We start from the raw sequence: 24,360 nt of genomic DNA, 5'->3' as shown, positions 1-24,360 counted from the left end.
GAAGTTCCGTGCAGAGATCATCCACATTGTAAACGTGTGCGTCACGAAAGCGTTCTTCATAAATGATAACTCTGCGTCCAACTTGACGCTTTCTTTCAGACAAGAACTGAGTGAGGGACTTGCTTAACGAAGTTTTGCTTTTTCGAAAATCCCTTTATTTTGTTTTTGTTCACTGATGCTTTAATCTGCACTACTCGCCGATGTTTAACGAAAGTGAATACATTTAAAATATTTAATATTGTACAGCTCACATTTACCACAAGAAATTTATTTAGTACATTAAACTTTTAGCTAAGTTAGGACGCCCGTCTTCCGAATGAGGCAATCAACGTCATTCACCTTGTTCGATTCATCCATTTCTTCTTCTGTAATTCGTCCGACAGCGTCGTTTTCTTCATCCTGTTCAAGCGCAGTGCTTCCAGCATAACCGAGAAAACAATAATAAACCGTATAAGTTTTAGTTAAAACCGCTTACGCGTGACCGGCCATGGTGAAATTTGTAGCGCGCACGAATTTCACTACGAATGCTTGCCATCTCGCTCAACTATCAGTTCCACTGATTGAGTGGTGATTAGAGGCCAGCCGAATTTCAAGCTGAGCTGAACAAAGTATGCAAGCTTGATTTGACAAGAGGTGCTATACTGATCTAGAGCAAAGCACCTTTCTCGAGAAATTCGAACGTTTCAAAAGATTAGCGTTATCAAGTTTGCTTTGCAGCATCATTGCCAGCAGCTTGAAGGGCGACCTGCCGCGGTGGGGCAGTGGCTATGGCGTTGCGCTACAGAGCTCGAAGTCGTGGATTAGATCCCGATTGCGGCGGTCGCATTCTGCTGAGGGCGTAGTGAAGCTGGTGCATCGTGCATTGAGTTCACGCTAAAGATCCCCAGGTGGTCAAAATTAATCCGGAGCCTCTCCGCACATCGGCGTGCCTCATTGTCAGATGGAGGTTTAGGCACTTAAAACTCTAGAATTTAATTATTGTTTTTAATTTTCGGGGCCACTGAATAAGAATACTTCTAGTGAGTACGTTTTCAGGCATATATAAGCGATTTACCCGGCAATCTCTCAGTAGAGGCTATGTTATACGCAGATTATACGAAGGTTTTCTTAATATCTGAAATTCATACTGAACTTTACAAAATAGCTCTTGCCGTTGCACGAAAGTTGTCGAACTGGCTAGAATCGACTGCCTTTGGGAAAACAGAGATAAAAGTAACTACATAGCCTTCGCCGCGACAAACACCCGATTAACGAACGCTATGCAAACTTAGATAAGTGTCCCTCGCAAACTGTCAACGACAAGAAATTTTTAGAGTTTATCTTGACGGCCATTGAGAATATAGTCACTGTCTGCAAGAAAACCACAATACTTAACAAATAGCGCCTTTACTTCCCATTAGATACATTTCAGACTATCTATGTTAGCTTCATACATTCGAATATTTCGTTCCCAATTACCGTTTATGGACTCACGTGCCCCATCACCTCATTATGCCCATTATACTGATGCGCAAAATGCTGTGCTTCGAGCTATATGCTCTGTTCAAAAGAATGCAGTCGTTTAGATACGCTTATCCCTTGCCTAGTTTAACGTACTACCCGTAAACGAATGCGCTCATTACGATTTTCTCACTTTGCTTTAGAAAATCATGCTTAAAGTTATCTTGTGCATTAGTAAAAATTACATGGAATACTTCATGTCCACTACGAGCATCGACTCCGATACTCCGAACGCGCGTGCTAATTATGACTCAATTTCCGTTTCGTATACTGCAGCTCACTTGTGGAAACAATTGCGGACAGATGTAACATCACAACAGTGATTCATCTGTTACGAAACTAACCTTCGCTCTTTCATGTTTGCGCACCTCAGTCAACGAAAACACAATGCAGCTGTACTGTCGCAAGCATTGCTTTTTCTGTATTTATTCATTCACACGCTCATTGTGTTTATATGAAAGTGTTCAGTATAGGGGCTCATTTTAAAGGCTCCTACGAGAGAGCTATAAGGTCCCACCTTTAAACAATACCCTTTGTGTAATAAAAGAACTGTGAACTTGGGATACTTAAGTAAAGCCTTTTAAGTATGTCACATTACTAGGATACCAAGAAGATTAGGCATTACTCTGAGAGGAAGCTTTACAGGCCACAAAAGAAGCCACAAGGAAAGAAGGACTGCGACGCCGCCGCCGCCTTGTGCTCACCACGTTAACGCCTCGTGACCTCATGCATTCTACAGCGTCTGTTCAAGTCTAGCTGCTTGTTTATCACTAAAGATAGGAATTAAATTGCACTCTAAAGACGCCGAAGATTAAACCTAGCACGTTTGAACAATACTTCCTCTGTCGTAAAGGCCTAAATACGAGAAAAAGTTATTAGAAATGTGCCACGTGAAACTAATCGAGGTTTCAATAACACGGCTGCTAGAAAGCGCACGCAGTGTGCTCATATCGCATGCAACGATACGCGTGTGCTCAGAGGCTTGCCGCTTAATACCTTACCCGTCCGCGGCAGTGGACGCCAGCAGCTTTTGCTTTAAAGCCGTGTGAAAATTCTGCGGCGATGCTGGGTCTTTCAGCAGATCGCCGACAGATGAGTACACCGTTGCCTTCTTGTCATGGAGGAATACAATTTTATCCATGTGACCCAAGTATATTCCTTGGTTGCAAACCATAATGCGAGTCTGAAACGGATGCATATCAAATGAAACACTCCTGCGGAAAGCGTCAGTGACATCTATGTCAAGGCTAATGCAGGCGCAATAGTTAAGTATAGCTGTAACAACAAAAACAGTATGCCAATCACTTACTTTAAGACCTATAAATTATCATTTACCTAAAGGACAACGCTAAGTGACAGCTGCATTTTTTATTATGTATCTTTGCCCCGTGGTCTTGACAGGTTGTGTTTAAAAGCAAGGCACCCCTTTATACTGGCTAAATTTGTGCGTCAACTGCTTTCTCTCATATTGTGGTGGATTCGTAACAAGCTTTTAATATGTATATTTACGTTCACTTAGAGGACTGATAAAATACAAACTCTGGCTTGGCTTGGCTTAAGAACAATGGCCGGGCTCAACGCAGCCTTTTGCCATTGATCTCTACTTGTTCAGATGTGTGGCTTTTGCTTGACTAAAAAGAAATAACGTTTGCTTGGCTCAATACGGGCAAGATTATAGGAACTACACATGTTTTCCTTGTACCATTCGGTTCACTTAAGGTTGATAACCGTCGCGGCGAGTCAGTGTGTACACCTCTCCAGTGTTCTGTTGCTGAGCACGAGGTCTCGGGTTTGATTCCCGGCCACGGCAGATGTGTTCCATTTGACACGGAACGCCCGTGTACCCGTGTACAGAAAAGGAAACCCGATAGCTGACCTTGTTCCTGAGAAGGGAGGATGGACCCAGGACGTCGCGGAAAACGCTGTTGGCCACCGCGGGGTCGAGTGCGCTGAGCGGGTCGTCGAGCAGGTACACGTCGCTGTTGCTGTAGGCCGCGCGCGCCAACGATATTCGCTGTTTCTGGCCGCCGCTCAGGTTTGTTCCCTGTGAGCGATTGAACGAAGCAACAAAAAATGCACCCTTTTCGTTGTGGGGAGTGTGGTGGAGTCCTTTGTTGTTGAGATTTCAAATTCTGATCACACTCACTCTTGCTCAGTCAGTCACTCGCTGACTAATTCGCACACTTGATCACACTCAATCAATCAATCAGGATAAATTAACATGGGCTCACTTTCAGATAATATGGCAGAGGTCTAGAAGCCGGGAACCGACTCTCTCGGACACTTCACCGGGTTAATATCGCTTTAGCCGTGAAGGAGTGTACACGTTTGGATTAGTTGGTTCATGAATTCAGCACAGAAAACGGCGCAATGAAAAGTACGTAAGAAAGGGGCATAGAACGGCGCTAACAAACAAACAACAATTTATTTCTTCAAGTGACATATGTATTCTGTATGCTCAACAGGAAACAAGCAGAAAATATGGGGCAGGAACGTGCGTGGAAGCGATGGGACGAAACCACTCCAATAGGAATGACATTTCCTTTGGAAGGAGCAAAATGTGCGGGTTCTTTATGCATGCATCGCCGCTTTTCTGAATGCGGGAGGCTTTTGATATCAGTCATCTTTGAGAGCTGTGTATCTTTCTGTTTGTGACCACACGGTACAAGGTGTGGCGTTGTTTTCATTATTGCGCATCTGTTTTGGTTGTGCTTTGCACTTTTGCTCTATCCTGCTGAGTTTTGATTATAATTATGTATTATACTGTGTTCTACCGTTTCACCACGTTTTCTTGTTGTTTTTTTATTTCTTTTGTCAACTGTTTTTGTTACACCCCCCCCCCCCCCCTGCTTGGTCTTTCGACTGAAGTATGTTGTAAATAAATAAATAAATCTGCACGTGTGTGCTGAAGGCTTCCGATCTCATTTGTGCGCGACCATCACGACCATGATGGGTTCGCAAAAAACTCGGTACCAGCGGCGAACATCAAAATGACCAGGGGAGCGATCCTATATAAAATATATCGCTGTAAAAAACAAAAAAAGAAGAAGAAAAAGAGAAAAACCAGAGCATATATACTATTTGCATCTAGTGAAGCTGTGCTCCAAACTACAGCTATGCCTACACGCACCTTCTCTCCCACTTCTGCCGCGTCCCCCGCTGGAATCTTGTTGAGGTCGTTCATTAGCTGGCAGCGGCGAAGCACGCGTTCGTAGTTGCCCGGATGCATGGGCCGGCCGTACAGGACGTTGTCCCGTATGGTCATGTTGTGCACGTTCGGCAACTGAGGCACGTACGCTATGCGGCCCTGCGAGGACAAGAAAGAGAGGTTGGAGTCGTGGCGCATGCCTGGGCTTACTGCTGTCGTGGCTGCCGCGCACACGCACGCACAGAGAGAGAGAGCGAGAGAGAGAGAGAGAGAGAGAGAGAGAGAGAGAGAGAGAGAGAGAGAGAGAGAGAGAGAGAGAGAGAGACTGATAGGGTGGAGGTGGACGAGGCAGCACTTCACTACACAGTGCAGCTGTCGTGGGGCTTCCGACCCTTCAGACATGTGGATGACAAACAGAAGTTTGTTTCAGCCCCCAGAGTGTTGTAACTTATGGCAGCCCACGGGAAATACCTTGAGCCGGCTGTAGTCAGTGTGGCGATCATTTGCAACGTAACCTTCGTATTTTTGGCAAAGGGGGTACATCGTTCAAACGCTTCGAACTTCGCATTAGTGGTGCGCTTTAATTTTACGCAAATTCATCAGAGCGTCTAGGTCTATATTTCTTTTCATAATTGCGCAAACTGTGTACACATGCAATAATAGCCAAACTTACTACGTCGCTATTAGCTTATCCAACTGAATATATAAATGAAGCAGCGCGCAGCAAGGCACAAGGTTGGAGAAGACAGTCTGAAAACGTTTTGCGCCATAACCAGTCAAACTCAAATGGATGACGCCAACTGTAACTCACTAGGGACCACTCACACAACCGAGGCTGCATGCTCACCCTGTGTGTGACACTGCCTTCTAGGCACTGCATATCTCCAAGGATGGCCGACAGCAGCGATGACTTGCCGCTGCCGACGAAGCCAACGATTCCAACAAGTGATCCGGGTTCGACGTTGAGCGTCACGTTTCTCAGCAATGGCTCAGCGGATTTTTCCGGCGAGCGGCTCCACGCCAGCGTGCAGTTTTTCAGGCTCACGGCTCCTGCAGAGGAATTTGGAGCAACCGTTGTTGTTACTTGCGATTGCAGGTTATATTTATTGTGTGGACACTTCATAGAAGGAATATAACAGCTCAGAAACGTACTAGAGCTTTGTTTTTACCGATGACCTCGTGCTTACCAAAGCTGTCCCCAAATGGGCATTTTTCAAATATCAATCAACTGTTAAATGCGTTTTTTAATGAAGATATTCCATTAACTGCGGTGCCCCTTCAGTTGCGTATCGCTGAGTGGACGTCCACCGACAGAGGGTGCTAAACATCTCGCATGCCTCACGTCTCGCAATTCTGTCAGTGCCATTTGTCTTAAGCCCCCTGTTTCTCAAACGTGCGTCCGACGTGTAATCACGCAAAGTATTTTTCGCGATTGCAAGTTGCAGTTAGTGTTTGCACTGGTTTGCATCTTGTCTGAAGCCTCTTGGACACCTGCGAAGCTCCGAACATTAGAATATATTTTGGGTACAAGACCGCGGGCAAACGGGCGGAGGGAGGGGGGGAGGAGGAAGAGGTACCACGTATTGATTAAAAGCGTACCTCGAGCACACGCTTTTTGTGGAATATGTATGCAATTTATTGACGGTGGTTTAGTCTTATACGCAGCACACAGGCAGCCCCAGCAATGTTGGCTCAAACATCGCTTACAGCGCATACATAGACAAGGGACGCGCTGTAAGTGATGTTTGAAACAATGGAATACCAACTAGCCCGTACCCAAACCTTGCTTCAGCAATGTTGGAACAGCCCAGACTTACAAGACCCTCATCTTGTTATATCACTAAGTTTTTCAGTGACTTTGCTGTCGCCGACTTCGCCTGCTTCAGAAGTTTGTCTGTATTAACTTGCTCGAACCAAGTGCCCGTCTTGCACCCTTCCACTATAGGAAAGCCTCCATCGGGAGATTCGGACACTGATGAGCGAAACGTTTTAGCGAACAGCGTTTTGTTTTTCCTAAAACTAGACGCAACACTCGAAAGATCGTAAAACGCTCCCAAATTTCTTAGGTTTGCGAAAAACGTGGGAGACCTACGGTGATAGCATTATCTGTAGGTATATAAAAATAGATACGGGCGTTTTGTACGAGTTCTAACTCCGTAAGCTGAATCAAACCAAACAGAAAGGCAACAACGAACAAAGAATAGTAAGAGCAAAACATAACATTCACGCCGTTGGATGCGTTGTGTTCACCTGTCAGGACCTGTCGTCTATTGCCTCTGTCTGTCCTGCATTGTCCTGCAACTTAAACAAGTATCTTTGATTTAAGCGAAGAAAGGCCAAGAAATAGGAATGTGAGTGTACCCGTTTAACTTGGAGTGTAAGCAGCAAACGAAAGATTACTGAACTTTTCACAGCTGACAGAGCAAAGCGAATGTCAGCAAAAGCATCCGCCTGACTCAACGAGCACTTGCTCAGCAATCTCGTACCCTTCTGACTGAAGCAGTCCTTCACTTGCGACTCCTTTTCCTCGCCATATTCTTCGGTGGTGCAAAATTCAGAGATGCGCTTCAGTGCAACTGCGCCCTGAAAGATGAGAAACGTATTTAGGTGGCGCCGATAGAACAACACTGAATATCATAGAGCTTTTCCCGAAGATATACTACAGCCTACTGCCGTCAATTCAACCCTTGCGATAACGCAAGATTTGATCGAATTATCCGAAATTTTGCATTCGGAAATGATGGAAAAATTAAACTTACGAATTCAAATCCCTTTTCATTGCTGACACAGTCTGTAATGAGTTTTTGCTTCCTGTTCTTGAAGCCCAACTCAACCAGCATGCGGCGAAGAGCGCCGACATGTTTAGGCGCTGCCCCGCTATGACACCACACGAAACAAGCGGGAAAACATGGCTCCACGGCCGGAAGGAGCGCTCGCCAATAACAGATAAAACGAAAACAGCTTCAACCCTAGGAAAGCAGTCTGCTGAATTGAGGTTTGCAAGCTTTTGATAACCGCTGGGCGTTCGAGGGGATGCATGAGGAGGCCGAATTAACCAATTACCTTGCTTTCGCGTTCGAGCTAAACGAATTTTAATTTCATAATAATGATGGTTTCTCGCAGAGACTTTCCGGGGCGTTCCGTTTAAGTGGGAGGTCGTATTAATGGGTGTCGCAATAGTGGGATCCGACTGTATATGGAAATATTGCGCTAGCGTCTATCGGAGCTGCAAGTATGTGGGCTAAACAGCAAATAAAATAGGAAATGGGGATGGTGTGTGTCTGTGTTACTTTTATTGTAGGCGTGACGCATGTAACGAGTTATTACAGGCGTGGGTAGGCGCAAGTGCAATCTTCCAGTGCATTGGATGAAGTAAGGGAGTTGCGTAGCTATAAAAGAGAGCTTACCTTGCTGATGTTCCTAAAGACAAGAGCAAGGCTGTTGGCAGTCAAGTCGGTGATGTACAACAAGGAAACGCACGAGAAAGACAGCTGAGGACTGAGGGCACGTTCAGGCTCGAACAGAGACATAGTTAAGAAGAGGATAATTGTTGCCTGAAAAAAAAGTAATGAAGAAAAAGAATGAATTAAGAACACGAACGATTGCTTTAAGTCGGTGACAACCCTAACAGTTCAGTGGCGAAAATACCGCTGTCCACTTCAAATAGAATTTGTATGAATTCGCCAATATATTCGCTCATTTCTGTTACGTAGTAGCAGGGGCGAAGTTCTGTCAACATCGACGTCTCTCGGGAACCAAGTTCTGGTGCGCGAAGGCACAGAAGGTAGATGCAGTTTGCTTTAGTGGGCGGCGATTGTGCTGAACTGTAGGATTGTTACCGAGTATACGTGTTATCGTGTGGGCTGCTGCTAGCCAATCATTCTGGGACACATTTTGCCGCAGCCGCTCTAGTAGTCTTTACCATCGCATCGCTTGCAATATTTAGTCATTTCTAGAGACAGAAAAGAACCTATGCAAGTAACGATGGCCTGCGGTGCTAGCAACTAGTTAATTGGCTATATTTTCGGCGAGCGCGGCAGCAGCAGCAGTTGTTGTCTTGCTTACTGCGTAGTAAGTGTTTCTGCCATAAAGAAATACTTTGCTTATGTCGAGTCTCTATTTGTAATGTTATTTTCAGTATCTCTCGGAAAGGGGGTTATGCAAATATTTCGTCTCCCCGCTACCAGACCAGTCGCTACCTCGCATTTCAGACCTTTGTGACAAATTTAAAAATCAGTGTAGCTAATATTGACAGAGGAAGCGCCTGGCGCTCTGTTTAGCTCCTTAGTGACTCCAACAGCACTAATAAACAAACTTTGTCACTCGTGGAGTGGGTTTGCTTTGGCAATAATAGCGCCATTTGTTCGTCTCATTCAAAGATCGCCTCGTACCCACATGTTTAGATACCATTCGATGGTATCATTGATGCATCATGGGCTAACACCTGGAAAGTCTACGCGGATGCTACTGTCCTACCAGGCGGCAGGCGAACATCATTCCTCAGTACTACGCATAATTTCATCAGCGGTCACCAGCGTTACCTGTCTACGGAAGCCAGCGCTCAAGCAATGGAACTTCAAGCCATTCATGACGCTGTGCAAGGTGTCACATCTAAGCTACCTACAGTAAAACTAGATGTGTTCACTGATTCTTTAGCGGTGCATCCAAGAACTCAAGAAGGTTCACAAGGCGATGGAAATCTTTGAGACGACCCACACTATGAATAGTAAAACAGCTACTTGCGTCAAGGTACACTGGATTCAAGACCATGCTGCGAACCCTCACAACATTGCTACTGTTCAGCAGGCACACTACCCTCCTAATCCATATCTTCCGTCTGTTCCCCTCCCACCTGAACCCCTTAATTCACTTCGAGCTCGACAATTGATTTGATTGAAAACATCTTTATTTGTAGGATATTCGTAGAACTCGTGGGTGGGCCGCCTATTCCGGTAGCCCACTGGTTACTACTGCTGCGCTGGCCCTCCCCACCAGCCAGTGCTGACGGTCAGGATCATCGCTGAGCAGAATAGCCTCCCACTGCTCTTTTGAGGGATTTGGAATGGGGTCAACTATGGGATTAAATTGGCAAGCCCACACCATGTGGTAGAGGTTAGCTACCTCTCCACAGTGCGGGCATTGCGGGGAGTACAGTGTAGGGTACCACTGGTGTAACTTAGCTGGCGTTGGGTATGTATTAGTTTGGAGTCTCCTAAGAGTGTTCTCTTCCAACTTATCGAGGGATTTATGTGGTGTTGGGTACTCCTTCCTGGCTGTTCTGTATGGTGCGAGATGGTCAGCATACACTGCTAAAGCAGTTAGGTCCCAGCACTCTTCACGGTCATCAGGGGGAGACGCCCGGTATAGAAGAGCTCGGGCATGCCTGTGAGCGGCTTCGTTTCCTCCTGGTAGTTCCAGGTGACCGGGAAACCAGATGATTGAGGCTTGGCTGGGTGGATGCTTAGTCAGCAATGACAACCCTGACCTGTGAATTAATCCATTATTGAAGTTGCGACAGGCGTTCTGGGAGTCAGTGAGCACATCGGCGTTGGGGTTAGATGCTATAGCTAATGCAATAGCTGCTTCCTCTGCGTGAGTGGGGTTGGATGTTTTCATCGAGGCGCAATTCACCATCAATCCTGAAGGCGTTGAGACCACAATAGTCATCACTCCATTCTTTGGCCCTGCGGCGTCCACATAGAAGGTGTTAGGTCGCTCGTCCCATTTCTTCTGCAGGGCTTCCCCTCTTGCTTTTCTCCTTTCGATGTTATATGCGGGATGCGTGTTCCGCGGAATGGGGTACACGTTGATGCGTCTCCTCACATCACGTGGTACCTCTTCCCTTTGGTCTATCGTATAGGGCAGATTAATATGCTCGACAAAATTTTCTCCGGCAGGACACACGAGCTTTTATTCCACCGTGTGTCTGCTCCCTCTCTGTTCACCTCACTAGGGCGGAAATAGTTGTGCTTAGGAGGCGTCGGGCCGGGGTGGCATTCACACCGGCTGTGTTATCAACATGGAATTGGTCGCATTTACCACTGGGTGTTACGTGTTCATACTGCTGGCTCCCAGTGATGGAGGAAGATGCGTACTTAATATGGACATACATGTCCAGGCTTACGATCGGAATGCTCGCATCTTCTACTGCAAGCCTGCCTCCGCTACAGTATGACCGCTAGATACATAACAGGTTCCACAAAACACCCTTTCAACTCATACACAACACAGCTCTCACAGCACATATATAGTACAGATATACACATCAAGAATTGTGCCTTAAGGGCAAGTACTTATCGCAATAATAATAATAATAATAATAATAATAATAATAATAATAATAATAATAATAATAATAATAATAATAATAATAATAATAATAATAAGATACCATTCGATAGCACTTAGCCTAAGTGAATATTTTGATCGTACCACAGTACTACAGGAACTGCACAGAGAATCGAGGACAGCGTTGAGCACGTTGATCGCAAGCAGGTTTCTAAGCTCCAGTTTCCTCGATCGAAGTACGGTCTCTTGCAGGGCATCTTCCCAGGCATACATTTTCACGACCCGGATGTTGCACAGGAGATCCGTCATTGACTTCAGCCGCTCGTCGCGAGCATAAATTTCCACGTCCTGCGGAAAAGTTTGTTGTTGTTTTGTTAAGTCAAGACAAACAGGAACGCAGGCCTCTCGACTGTCCCGAAAGCCTAAACATTAGGTGGTGGTGAAAACTTTATTTTTATCCGACAAGTTAATAGGGTGGGCTTCACCTTGCCTGGGCGTCTGCCACGAGCCCCTGGGCTCTGGCGAAACATTCCTAAACATTACTCAAGAAACAAAAGGAAGAAAGGATCATGATAACAACAAACACTACATACACTTCAATACAAGCCACAAGCTTACAACTAATGTCACCACGGGCGGAGCACCAGAAGCATCTAGTTATTCGGTACAGTCACCACATCATACTGGAAGTATCCCACATAGCTCTTATTAACTATAAGTGACATCTAAACTTGCACATTTGGTTGGTAACAACTTTACTGAGCTTTAGAGCTTTCACCGACGGGGCCTTAGGTGTCCCACGTGGGGACGTCGAGGTGTTGCCTCGCCGCCGCCTCGCGGGCCCGCTGGACGGCCCAGAGTTGGCCGCCGAGGCTGGGGCTACGCAAGGCTCACCGCGGCGAAGGGGTTGCGGAGTTAGCAACGTGCACATAATCTTAAAAATTACAAAGCACAACACAGAACTGGCGCACAAACAACATGGGACTGGCACTCAGAGGAAGTGCATGAAATCACTACGCACTAAGGAGCCAAGGGAGCTGACGGCATGCCTCAGCTTATCAGGGCAGGACCATGGCTGTATTTCGTGCCAGAAGCTTGCTTCGGAGCAAAGCCAAATTAAAATGACGGTTTTATTTTTCATGGGAGTGTATAGCTGCTGCAAAAACAAGCTCGTGGAAAAAATAAAAGCGACTAAACACACATTGAATCGACCCACGTGTAGAAAAAAGGTAAAACCGATGCGTTCAGGAAAGTAAATATGCCAGTTCTAAATGAGCCGAATTGGCAGTCGCGGGGTCTGTACAAAAACAATAGCAAAAGACAACCATCAGATTTCAGGGTACCCTTATCGTTTGTTAATTCGTAAGCGCCGTGCAACACCAGCTGCTGCCTAGAGGACGCGTTCGAATGGGTCTCATGAAACTACGCAATCCGTTTTATCACATCTTCATTGGCTTTCTTGATGACCGACGCTGGTATTCTACGGCAGACATCCGTTATCCTTGCCTTGAGCTCATCTGACGTCGTCCTCTCGATAATGTAAATATGATCTTTCACATAACACCGAAAAAGAAATGGAGTGTAGAGAGGTCAGGTGACCCAGCCGGCCAGTTCACAGGCCCGTTCCTTCCAATGTACTGGACATGAAAACTCGCATCCAGCCAGTTTCGTGCTCGGCTACTGCTGTGTGCTGGCGCCCCATCTTGCCACAAGTAGAAGACGTGACAGCGGGAATTTCGCTGAGAAACTCATCCACCACTCCTTCAAATATTTCATCCACGTAACGCATTCCAGTCAGTGTGGTATCGAAGAAGAGGGGATATATTATAGCACCGACATAAATTCCGCACCGCACATTGAACGCCCACTGATACTGGTGCCGAGTGCGCTTAATCCAGTTTGGATTGTAGTCACTCCAACAGTATGCATTACGCAAATTTACCTGGGTGTTTCTGCAAAGATTGGTTTCATCTGGGTACATGAAGTTAGTAAAAAAGTCCGGTGACTTATCGACTTTTGTGAGGAACCAATTCAAGAAATCTAGGCGATTCTGCAGGTCCCTATTTTCCAAGCTTTGGTGATGGTTAAGGGGATATGAGTAAGATGCCGAGGGATCTTACTCTCCAAACTAGTGACTTGGAAACTGGTACCTGGGCGGCCACGTCTCGCAAGCAACCATGAGGGTTTGAGGCCATAAATGATTGAAGATCCGTGCGTAGGCTAGGACTCAAAGATGGAGTCTTCCGCCGCAGTTTCCGAAAGCTGCCAATTTGTCTCAGGTTTTCATAATTTCTGAGTATAGACGATGCGTTTGGTCTACCGCCACACTTCCGTGACTGATATATATTTGCGGCCTTCCTCTATTTGTCATTTGCAGCTCCCAAGGCAAGGATCATGTTTTCCTTCTGCTCATTAGAGAGTCATGGCAACTGGGACGAAACGAAACATACCTTTATACCTATGCGCTGACGTCAATTCGCTGTTAGTCGTAGGTTTTGTGGAATAAAAAAGTACCATCCATGCACTTTATCTACGCTAAGAGAACAACTATCACAGCTTGTTTCTAGCTAACACCAAACGCGGCATGTTACTTAGGCCGGGGCGCGGCAGGTAAGGCTCGATCAGGATGTTTTTCTTATTTCCTCTATTTGATTTTGACTAACTCGGAGAGAGCCTGTTCGAGGGGGTTGCTTTGTGATGCGGGTGGGGGTGCAGTCAAGTGGTATTTTTCAAATTCGCAATGTTTATTTATCAGTCGGGAAAAATTAGTGAGTAATTAGTACGTCGCCGGAAATACCGCATTTAGATGTCCCTTGGCTGTGCTTACAAAAGCCTCCTTGACACTTCGATATTTAGGATAGTGCATATCGAGTTAGGTAATTAATTACAATGACCTAAATAACTCTTAGTAACAATAAATTATTGGCGGCTACTCCACTCTGAGGGAAACAGTATCCCCTGTTTCCTTCGAGTAACGCAACTGCTCTTTTAAATCTTGGTGCATTATAGTTAATGTGGACAACCTGTATAATGACCTCTGCAGGCAAGTGACGATATTTCTATCGCTAATTATATATTCTTGTAACTTAATAAAAAAGTTTCTCTTTCTTTACTTAGTCGTGAGCATGGCTTACTGGAAAGGGAAGCAATACTGAAACACATATCGTTCACGTCATTTCACTCGCCGTTGATAAAAGACTGCCGAAGGGGTCACTGAAACCTGCAGGCTCTTTTCACGGTCAAAAAAGCACGCAAATCAATCTGAAGGGAGGTGAACGTTAGCAACATACTCATTCTCTATGCATAGGCCATTCATACCTCAGAAATAATTGTTAATTGGCTACTTCCTTCTCTTTCAAAATATAATAAACTTTGTCCTGTGTGTAATTTAAATATATTGTGCATCTGCAGGGTGGTACAGCGGAAATTTAAAGCAATGTTGAAATAAGAAAATAAGGATGAGGAAGCCGCCGCTGGTGCTTCTATCGCGCTCCTCCTCCTGTTGTCAGGATTTGAAGAAATAAAGCGAAAGTATAAATGAAATTCCGTGCACGTCAGCGCCAACAATGGCGCAGTAAGCTATTAGCCCTATAAAATTTTCGGTGAAAAGGTAGAGGCAAATCAAAGGAAACCTCAAGTGATGTGACAAAACTCTGGTAATTACATTTTAGGCGTCGGCATCGCCGGGGTAGGAGGAGGGGGGGGCTTGCCGTCCCCAACTAAACCTTCGGAGAGGACGAGATGGTGGCTAGAAACTCTCGATATATGATGAATATACGCCTGGTGTGCGTCGACAGCCATATATGTAGTTAGTGGCGGATCCCTGGCGATAGCAATCGTTGGCAAGGTTCAAGCTCAGCGAGGTGGCCCCTGTCATGTTCGAAGAGCTCGGCCTTGAACGCTCTGTTGTAAACGTTAGTTTTGCCAGGGTTGGACTCTGCAGCAGTGGTGTGCTGCATCGGAAGTGTCCTAGGAAGAGCGCCCTGCGTAGTTTAAGCACAGATGTCAGGAATGTGCCCCGTGTGTTACCTCCGAGAAACCATAGTGTGCGGGTGATATAGGCAAGGCCTTTCTTGAAGTATAAGGAGTGAAGGCTCCGTGAAAGTTTGTATATGAAATCGCTTTGTGATTAATGTAAACGGGGTACCAGGTCACAGACCTGTGGGTAAAAGCCACTAGTCGCACTCCTCAATGGAAATGCTGAGGTCTTGAGCCCGTATTTACGTCGATGTTAGAATTGCTCATTTTTGGAGCCGTGCGCACACCTGAGGACGTGGTGCTGCCGAGACTCAGGTGCATGTGTTTTCTCTATACAAGGAGAGACTTACTGCCTTTAGAAGAACGTCGCCAAGTCCATTGATCGTCGGGTTAACTGAAGAAAGTTGAGCTGAGAAACCTGCCCCGGTCAAATGCCATGACAGGTGTAATATTCATGTAGGGGTTCGGCCATGCGCACTTAGCACAAAGGAGGATGTCCCGAATAGGTAGCTCAGTATCCATCGAAACGTTTCAATATTCTCTAGAGCATCAAGAATAGCTTCAAACGTTACGTAATCATATGCGCCTTTCGCATCGAGGAAAAGCGCAACCGATATACGCTTGGGGTGTTCTTCTTAATGTACGAGTTTTAAGAGGTCGATGACGTTGTCAACAGAGGAATGGCGTCTTCGAAGTCCAGCCATGGCCTCAAACTATATGTTGTGGTGCTTGAAATACCGATATCATTGTGGGATTATAGGTGGAAGCAGTGGCGTAGGGAATGCCGTGTAGTGTATAGAGCAGCTAACCGTTGCTCTGTTAGAGTTACAGAGTTACTATAGTTACACAATTACGAAACCTACGTAAACAAGCACTTCAACGGTTTTTGCACCATTGTTAACGATGATTCCGTAGAGAAGTCGAAACGTCTTGTTTTGAAAGTTATTTTGGTCGGTGTACATATTTCCTTATCAGCCTCCATCCCGATCAGGCAGGCTTCCGTCGAACTCTCCATTAGTTACAGAGTGTATGCCAAGGGAGGCCACGATTGTGACGTAATGAGAATATAAATTTAGCGGACATAAGATGGGGTCAGGGTTTATATATTACAACTGGCAGAAGACTTCACCGTGAAGTGGATCTGAAATAGGTCGATGATGAAGCTTATGGTCGGAACTTACGTAGAATCACTGTCGTACCAAACAACCAGACCCCGAGGAGTACAGTGCGAGCTCGTGAACTTCAGTTTGGCCACTGTTGGCAATAATACGTGCTTGTCTCACTGATGGTTCAGGGCCACTGGTGGCTTACCCAGAAGCGTTTTTGTGCGTGCAGCAAGGCCAAGGGTGCGAGAAGCGTCACGAGCGCCCAGGCTGCACAACACGTGGCGGGCAGGACACCCGCCCTCTCCGACAGCATCCAGAAGAGCAGCGGCAGCGTAAGAACACCCAACAAAGGCATCGGCAGTGGGTAGACGCAGTTGCAGAGCTGCAGGCAGTCCACGCCCAGTATTGAAGCCACGTACCCAGTGGGTTGGGCTGCCGCGGGTGAGAGCAGCGTCGCCTGCGCGAACGCGATGCGGCACGAATTGGGCTGATTGTTATTGGAACTCTTTTCAATACTGAAAAAAAAACACATAAAATCAAAGTCTGGAGTTCTCATCTTATATGGGTCCTTAGGATAGATCGTGATGATAATGAAAAGCGTTGTTACAGTGCATATTCCAATGTACGATTAATTTTTGCGGTAGCAGTCGTAGGGAGAGTCCAGGCGAATTTTCGCCGTCGCCTTTGGTTTGATGTCCTGTGTACAACGTCCGAGTGCGTTAAGAGTGAAGTTATAACGTGGTGATCAAGCGCGCACTAGGGGTGTGGGCAGGTGAGAGGCGCTTGCTCTCCTCTAGCCCCGCATTGGCGGCGCATGGCTGTCCGCGCGGCTGAGCGCATACGCGACCCGCGCTCTCTATCTTGGAGATAACTTGTGGTGGGCGCAAAAGTTGCGGGAACAAAGAGGGCCGGTCGCTTCGTATGCGCCATCTTCCCGCGCTCCTAGTGCAGGAGCGGTCGTGTTATCTCAGGTATTGGAGGCGCCTTCTGGAGCGGAACGCAGCATGAAGCGCTCGAGCGTTCGCTTCCTTCCGCCTGCGCTCTTCAGCACGCCAGCGCGTTGTGATAGCGAGTATTCGCGGTCACCAACATTACTGTTCGTGTTTGTCTGTGCGCGCGTAACGCCACGCTTGTTAATTTCATTAGTAAGCGAACGTTGGCTCCAATTTATAGGATGGGTAGCACTGCGAACCCTACTTCGAGTACTTCTCTAATACTTGGCTATCGCCATCAATGCTTCTCTTTCCTGGCGAAACGGCAGCTTGTTTTTTTACTGGTACACGGAAAAGGTGATGTGAACGTAAAAACACCTATAGCGGGCTTGCATACACGGTAATCTTCCTATATGAAGTGTACTTTGTGGCGTGCGCTTCGGGGTATACTGTTCACATGCATGTCATGGTTAGGTCGTCAATCATGCTCTGTAAACGAACCAGCTTTAAAATTCCTGTTCGCCCGCCCTTCTAACTTTGTGTGTGCATTTGTTCGTTTGTATGTGCGCGTATGTATGTATGTATGTATGTATGTATGTATGTATGTATGTATGTATGTATGTATGTATGTATGTATGTATGTATGTATGTATGTATGTATGTATGTATGTATGTATGTATGTATGTATGTATCAAGACATTCGTTTTATTTGTTTCCATGCATGCTTCTATGTACACGGTGCATCAGTATTAAGCGGAACACTAGGGGCCAAACTGACTAAACTTTTGACTCACAACAGACGTTGCTATTGGCCGGCCGTTTTCACTAATAGATTGTCCTACATCTCTAGTAGCTGTGACCTATCCTTACGTACAGTTCTAGTGTAAGAACATTTTTGTGATCAGGGGCGGAGATTTGTTTAAAGGTAGTAATTTCCTTGTTCCTGAGCTGAAATAAAGGTTCCGTGAATTCATTATTTGGTAAGATATCGTGTATTGAACATAGAAACTTCAGGAATTGTGTTGGAATGCAGTGTAAGTATGCCCTTTGACATTATTGCACGTAGGAGACATGACACGCGACTTGAACTGCGGTATGTTTTTGGACTATGGCCGGGTCCTGACTCTAAACTGCGTTCCGCTGAGATGCGTAAAGCACTCCTGTAGGGTACAGACCTCAATCAGATTCTGTAAATAACTTTTCGGTAGTGAATTTCGTGCATGCGTATATGCGTTGAGGCGTCTTGCTCTTTTTTTTTTTTCGCTCCCATTCGTTCATACTTTTTCATCCATCACAGCTGGAGTATCATGCAAAGCCGGCTGCTAGGCCAAACTCTCCAAGTAGAATTGATAGTTCTCTCTCCCATTCTCTCTTTCTCGCTGCATAGTTTTGCCTCTCCTCCACAGCGCTTGTGGCTATCTAGTCTGCACACAGTCACGCGTTCTCTCGGAGTGCCTAAAAACATTAAAGGCCAGAATGACGAGAATTGAAGCGAACTGTCTGGCACCTTTCTGAAGACCACTCCCTGTAGAAGCGCCCGGAGGCGGCTCCCGATCAAGATAACCAGATCCATGTTGTAGGAGGACAGCAGGCACTCGCCGACACATGTTGCCATGAACAGCAGCGACGACATCAGCACGTCGCTTTTACCTCCGCTGTCGATCAGTAGTCTCGGAAAGGGAAAACAAAGAAAGAGCGTTACTCCGCTGGTACAAATTTACACGATGTATTTCGTGAGTACATTGCGCAATTAAAGGCTCTGCGGTTTCACTACTGGTAATGTGGTGAGTCACGCGTGAAGCTAAGAGCGTTTATGAAATTATCGAGGGAACTTGAATTTAATGTGGTCGTGGACCGGCGGTGACAGTGATCCGCATAAATTGTTTTTCCAGGTATACGAGCATAGACGGGGCGCGTGCTTTGCAGTTCACAGCTGCAATATTTTCTCGCGAAATTGTGTAAAACTGCGTCGTCATGAATCATTAGATGCAAGAAATTAGCTTGCGCTGGCCATTGCCTAGTAGCCTTTCTATTTCGCGAGGCTGCGAAACCTTATAGTAATAGACCTACCCGCCGTGGCTGAGAGCCTCATTACGTACGCTGAAGTTATGCATAGAGTTAGGCCCATAGGTCGGCAAACTCGCGTATCAGTCTACTTACTCAAACTCGAACTGAATGAGCCCGGACGAGTAGAATTCTGGTGAGCTTGAGTTCGAGTGAGCCTGGCTGAGTAGCACTTTAGTGAGTCTGAGTCCGGCTGAATTGAATTACGTGGTCATTTTATGATCAAACTTCCCAAGCATTTCTGTTTGTCTGTGGTGCAGGCCATTCTTGCAGAGACAACAAAGCACAGTGCCTCTGGTGGAACAATCTTTAAACAATCTTTAAAAACAACCCTGTTGAGAAAACAGGCAATCTTAGTATATTTATCTAACTCCTCGCTTTTCTGACTTCGAAGGCGCTATCCTTCATGTTATAAGGCTTGCAGGTGTGTTTATACTTACTCGAGAGCAGGAACCCTTGCGAATATGCAGAAGTAGTAGGCCGCAGTGGCAAGCAACGCGCGCAGTACGTCGATCCACAGCACGCTGAACACACGCCGCAGGAATGCTGCCTTCGGCGATCGAGGTGTGCGCCTTGATTTTGGGAATACCAGAAAACAGAGAGTTATGCTCATCGCCCAGGAGATGCTGAGCGTCTGCTTGGAACATAGACTTCTGTGTTTGTGCAACGGCTGCCCGGTTTCGCTACAACCCACAGCAGCGCCACCTTGCAGGACTTTTATCATGGAGAAAGCAAATAAACTAGGAGATTGTATTGCGTCACGTAGCCATCATTCGCAAGCGTACTGTTCGTGAAGACACGCTTTCCACGTTTTAGATAGCAGCTCTTAGGCCCCCGCTCCTGCGGTGAGCCTTCAGCGTCGGCGTAATCTAGCGAACGTACGAGCACAGCGAGAGATGAAAGAGCCAAGGCAGACCGCAGCGGGGGATGAAACACGCGAGGATGAATGCGTAAGAGGAGGGTACGGCGAAAGCGTGAGAGGAAAAGCATAGTGCGGCGACGATGGCTATGAGATGGCGCCAGAGTAGCGCGCGTCGTCTGTTTACCGATGATGCCACGGAGCCCATATATGGAAACAAAGTGCTGCATGAGCAGAGATCTGTCTGCGGCGGCTGCTGTGAATCGCGCCCACGCGTCACCCCGCGCGCTGCCTCTCGCAATCTCCAAATCACCGAGGCAGTCGCGCCACACTTCGCTCCGTTTGCAACGTGCCGTACGAGACAGATTGTTCGCGCCAGTCAATATATCGCGAAATGAAAACACGTATAGAGCTTCATACAAATTTCCAATTAGGGAATGTCGTAATCGTCGGTGAATGCTTATTCTCTCGCAGTATCCGTCTAACACGTGACCTCTGAAACTCAGCGTATTGGCCGAGTATGCTTTAGCTCCCTTTAGGCTTTAATGAATGCACACTTGATCGACCACCCCGCCGTAGCTCCACCTGCAGCGATTGAGAGCGCTAACACTTAAAGCGTGCACTGACGCGACGATCACGTGGTAGATCATACGCCTGGCTTCAATTGTGTCGAGCGATGCTCTCTAATTATTTCCTTCCTCCATGACATTTATGCTTGTTGAAGCTGTAGCACGGGCACGCCAAGCACGTCATGCAACTGCATGGCCAACGGTGACGGCAATTAAAAAAAAATCATCGCCCCTTCCACACTACAGTGGAGAAGGACGAGCAGCGAAGCTGCGGTGCGTTTAGCTGAATAAAAACGCCTTTATATATATATATATATATATATATATATATATATATATATATATATATATATATGTATATATATATAGGCATCATCATTATTATTATTATTATTATTATTATTATTCAAGCGAAGCTTGTATTGCCTCACTGGTGTCGGTGTTGCCGTACGACAAAGCTGTGTTTCGACAGCGAGTGCAGGTGGTCATCGAGTGAGATGGGTTCATGTTTGTCTCTGCGCGCCTGACTCCATGCTTGTTAATTTAGCTTGTAAACGAATGCTTACATGTTTGTACGACTGATAAAACTACTGTACTTATATCATATAGCTTCGTATAGCTGGCGAAGAATTGATTGCTATGGCACTCAATTCTTCCTGGCGGAACTGCGGCATTTATTGTTTACCGCCAGATGCCGCGGTATAGTGTTGCAAAAGTGAAAAGTCGAAAGTGTAATTATAAGCTTACCCTCTGGGCAGCCGTGACATCAGAACGTGTACCAAACGCTTGCAGCGCACTGCTCTTCGCAGGTGTGGGATTTGCAGCTTGGATTTCTCTTTCCTGCCCGCTTCCTTGAAGGTCCTGTGACAGTGGAGGGAGGAGAACATCTGAAGAACAGCGACCCACAGCTAGCAAGCGTGACGACAAAAAGCAACAAAACGGACACCATCGATGGGACAACGGAGAGACGTTTGTCTGACCAATCCTGCCACGAGACATAGGGCCTCTCTGCGTGAGTGGACAGTCCCAGTAAATGATTATTCAGAGAATTACGCGCCCACAAAGACAGGATGTCGAACGAAGAAGGGACACACAACATGCGCAAACTTCAACTGGCTTTTATTGGGACAGTGATATATATATATATATATATATATATATATATATATATATATATATATATATACGCTTCCAACATGTTAGTACAGACGTGATGCAAGTTAAAAGCTATGTTGCGGAGCCTCTTGCGTTATCGCTAGGTGGGGCGTCGCTACCCGCACTTGAAAAAACAGCAAGGACGATACATACTATGTGGCAGTGCGACTGAAAATAAATCATCGATCTGCAGACAACGTGATGCAGCGTGTGAGTACATGTTTTCTATTTGTACCTGTGTGCATTTGTGTGTACCAGCCTTCCTGCTTGCTTCCTGCTAATGCGGGGACGCTTTTTGCGCGTCACATCGCGCAGCATTAATTATAGCGTCAACGTAATTTAACCTCGCGATATTCTTCGCTATACTAGTCGACTTCACGAGATGTTTTGAGGCCCGCCATATAAGAAGTGACATTAAGGAGAATCACCTTCGTGGTGGGTGATGTTCGCATTACCATGTATATTCAACGGAGCAAACAAAATCGCCGTAGACGGACACGCAAATGCTTCAAGGCTGAGAGATGTGCGTGGAGCTTTGCACATTATCGCTATTACATACGATACAGGCGGAAACACGAAACATGTATACACAGCACATGCATTACATACGTGTTCTGTGGCTTAGTCGCTTGACATTGGTGCTTCACACGTGGATTCCCAAACCATCTGGCTTTCTGCCTTGTACGAGTATGCTCATTTCTACCGGAAATGCTATGTAGAATTCCCATCCCCCAGTCTAATGCCGCGTCGCGACATACTTAAGTTCCGTATCGTAGCTCTTTTGCGGGCACTGCGAGGCACTATTATACTGTGCCCCATATTCTAAGTATTTATATTTTTCCTTGTACCCGAAACCAGGATATTACGTACTACAACATAACAGCAATTTTTTCTATGGGACTAGCTTAAAACTCGTAACTAGTGGCAGATTTCTTCTCAGCGACAAAGTTGCGTATGGCCGCCGATGCTGCTTACGCTCGATCAGGATATTATTTACTAATTAATTCATAATATTTTTATTCATGTAATAATTCATTACATTATTTATGTTGTTTAATTATCCAATTCATACTGCGGACTCGAGGTCTGTGCAGAGAGAACAAAATAAATGAAAGAGAGCAATGCACGAAACCGGCGAATACAAAAAATGTTCAAAAGTTCGTACCAAATTATCATAAAGGTTATATAATGAGGCAATTGACCTAAACATTTCTGGAGTTGCCTTCCCTTATCACCTCGAGTAGCCCCAAATCTCTGGGACAGGTTAACGACATTCTTATGCGAAAGCTGGCGTCTTGCTGCTGAGCCCGAGGTGGCGGCTTCGATTCGCAGAATCGGCGGCCGCATTTAAACGAGGGCGAAATCAAAAAAAAAAAAGAAAATCTCTCTTGTAATTACGTCTAGTTCTGCACGTTACAGAAATAATGTCAGGTGGTTGAAAAAAAGCCCGGAGCATCCTTATCCTCGTCTCTCACAGTCCCAGTGTCGCTTTTTCTAAATGAGTTTTTTGTTAATTATAGACAAGATACAGTACAAGGGAATATTATACAGGAGGAGCCCCCGAGGTCAAAGACTGTAACGGGACCTCCTGTACAGTATATCCTGTACAGTGTATAAGTAAAGATATAAGCAACAGTTGCAACAAATAATGCAAAATATAAAAAAGCAATACTAGTATTGGTTTAGGTTTGGCAGTACTAATACAAATCAGCTGCAGACGTGCTAGTAAAAAAGTATAATAATTATTATTACATGCGACTAACTCAGAAGTATAACGCCATTATGAAACTGGATGGGTAATCAGATATAACCAAATGAACTTTTATTCGTGTAGCGTGACCAAATGTACATTTGGAAGGGCTACATGCAGTCAACGTTACATGCAATCAATCAATCAATCAATCAATCAATCAATCAATCAATCAATCAATCAATCAATCAATCATGTGAAAACTTACGGTAATAGGCACAGGCACGATATCTTGGCGAAAGGCGACACGCTATCCTCGTCGAGAAAGCCTTGATACGTCTGCACATGAAACCGTGACCAAAAAAAACGAAGACTTTATTTTTGAAAACCTTTCCAAAAACCGTGAGCGAGCACATTGAATGACGGCATTCAATGGCACCATAGCCATTTCGCTAGTCATTCCAAGCGGATTTTGGATGTAAGTGGCGTTCTGATTTTGGCTACGGCTTCCTTTTTCTCTGACGTGACGTGTCTTCCACTTTCACGTACTGGTAGCGCTTATAGTTATATTGAAGTGCGTCATCAAGAAAAAAATAATTCAGATGTTTCGTACATGATATTGTGTTATTTAATTTACATCGCCAAATGAGCAAAACTATGCAAATAACTTACTCTTATCAGTGCCAGAGGCTCGAAACTCTAAAATACAATTACAGTCACCACGAAAAGTAGGTATGGACTTGGCATCCAAAATAGCGTACGATGAATTCAGATTTCAGAATCGCCTGACCAAGGCTAGGAATACTTTTTGTAGTGGTGAAAAACGTAATTTCAGAATTTCCATTACATAGCCAAACATTTACCAGGCATAACTATTCCAATAGATGAAACAACCGAAGGACGAAAGAGATGCCAAAATATTGACGCCGTCTCTGCCAAATCAACCAGATAAGTGTCATGTTTAAAAGTTCATCATCGTCCTCGTCATCATCAGCTGCAATGTGACGCCCACTACAAGTTATTTGTCCCCTCTGAAAAAAAGAAGAAAGCTACTACGGAGCGTTCTGTGG

General features: G+C 45.6%; 1 protein-coding gene across 1 annotated transcript in view; it reads right to left on the bottom strand.

Moving 5' to 3' along the window:
* LOC142558554 (ATP-binding cassette sub-family C member 3-like) overlaps positions 1-24,360 on the bottom strand; it is a 66,483-nt gene that overhangs the window by 19,364 nt on the left and 22,759 nt on the right. The window contains exons 6-18 of the mRNA XM_075670687.1: positions 23,559-23,629; positions 21,193-21,306; positions 19,458-19,589; positions 18,461-18,623; positions 16,226-16,477; positions 11,081-11,284; positions 8,056-8,202; positions 7,135-7,231; positions 5,496-5,698; positions 4,631-4,807; positions 3,377-3,544; positions 2,502-2,683; positions 340-415 (exon numbers count right to left, since the gene is read on the bottom strand). Coding sequence (XP_075526802.1) covers positions 340-415; positions 2,502-2,683; positions 3,377-3,544; positions 4,631-4,807; positions 5,496-5,698; positions 7,135-7,231; positions 8,056-8,202; positions 11,081-11,284; positions 16,226-16,477; positions 18,461-18,623; positions 19,458-19,589; positions 21,193-21,306; positions 23,559-23,629 — 1,986 coding nt within the window. The remainder of the gene's footprint in view (positions 1-339; positions 416-2,501; positions 2,684-3,376; positions 3,545-4,630; positions 4,808-5,495; positions 5,699-7,134; positions 7,232-8,055; positions 8,203-11,080; positions 11,285-16,225; positions 16,478-18,460; positions 18,624-19,457; positions 19,590-21,192; positions 21,307-23,558; positions 23,630-24,360) is intronic.

This window comes from Dermacentor variabilis, chromosome 9, assembly GCF_050947875.1.
Source record: "Dermacentor variabilis isolate Ectoservices chromosome 9, ASM5094787v1, whole genome shotgun sequence".
Taxonomy (NCBI): Eukaryota; Metazoa; Arthropoda; class Arachnida; order Ixodida; family Ixodidae; genus Dermacentor; species Dermacentor variabilis.
The sequence above is the reverse complement of the archived record's forward strand: the minus strand, read 5'-3'. Positions and strand labels throughout refer to the sequence as shown.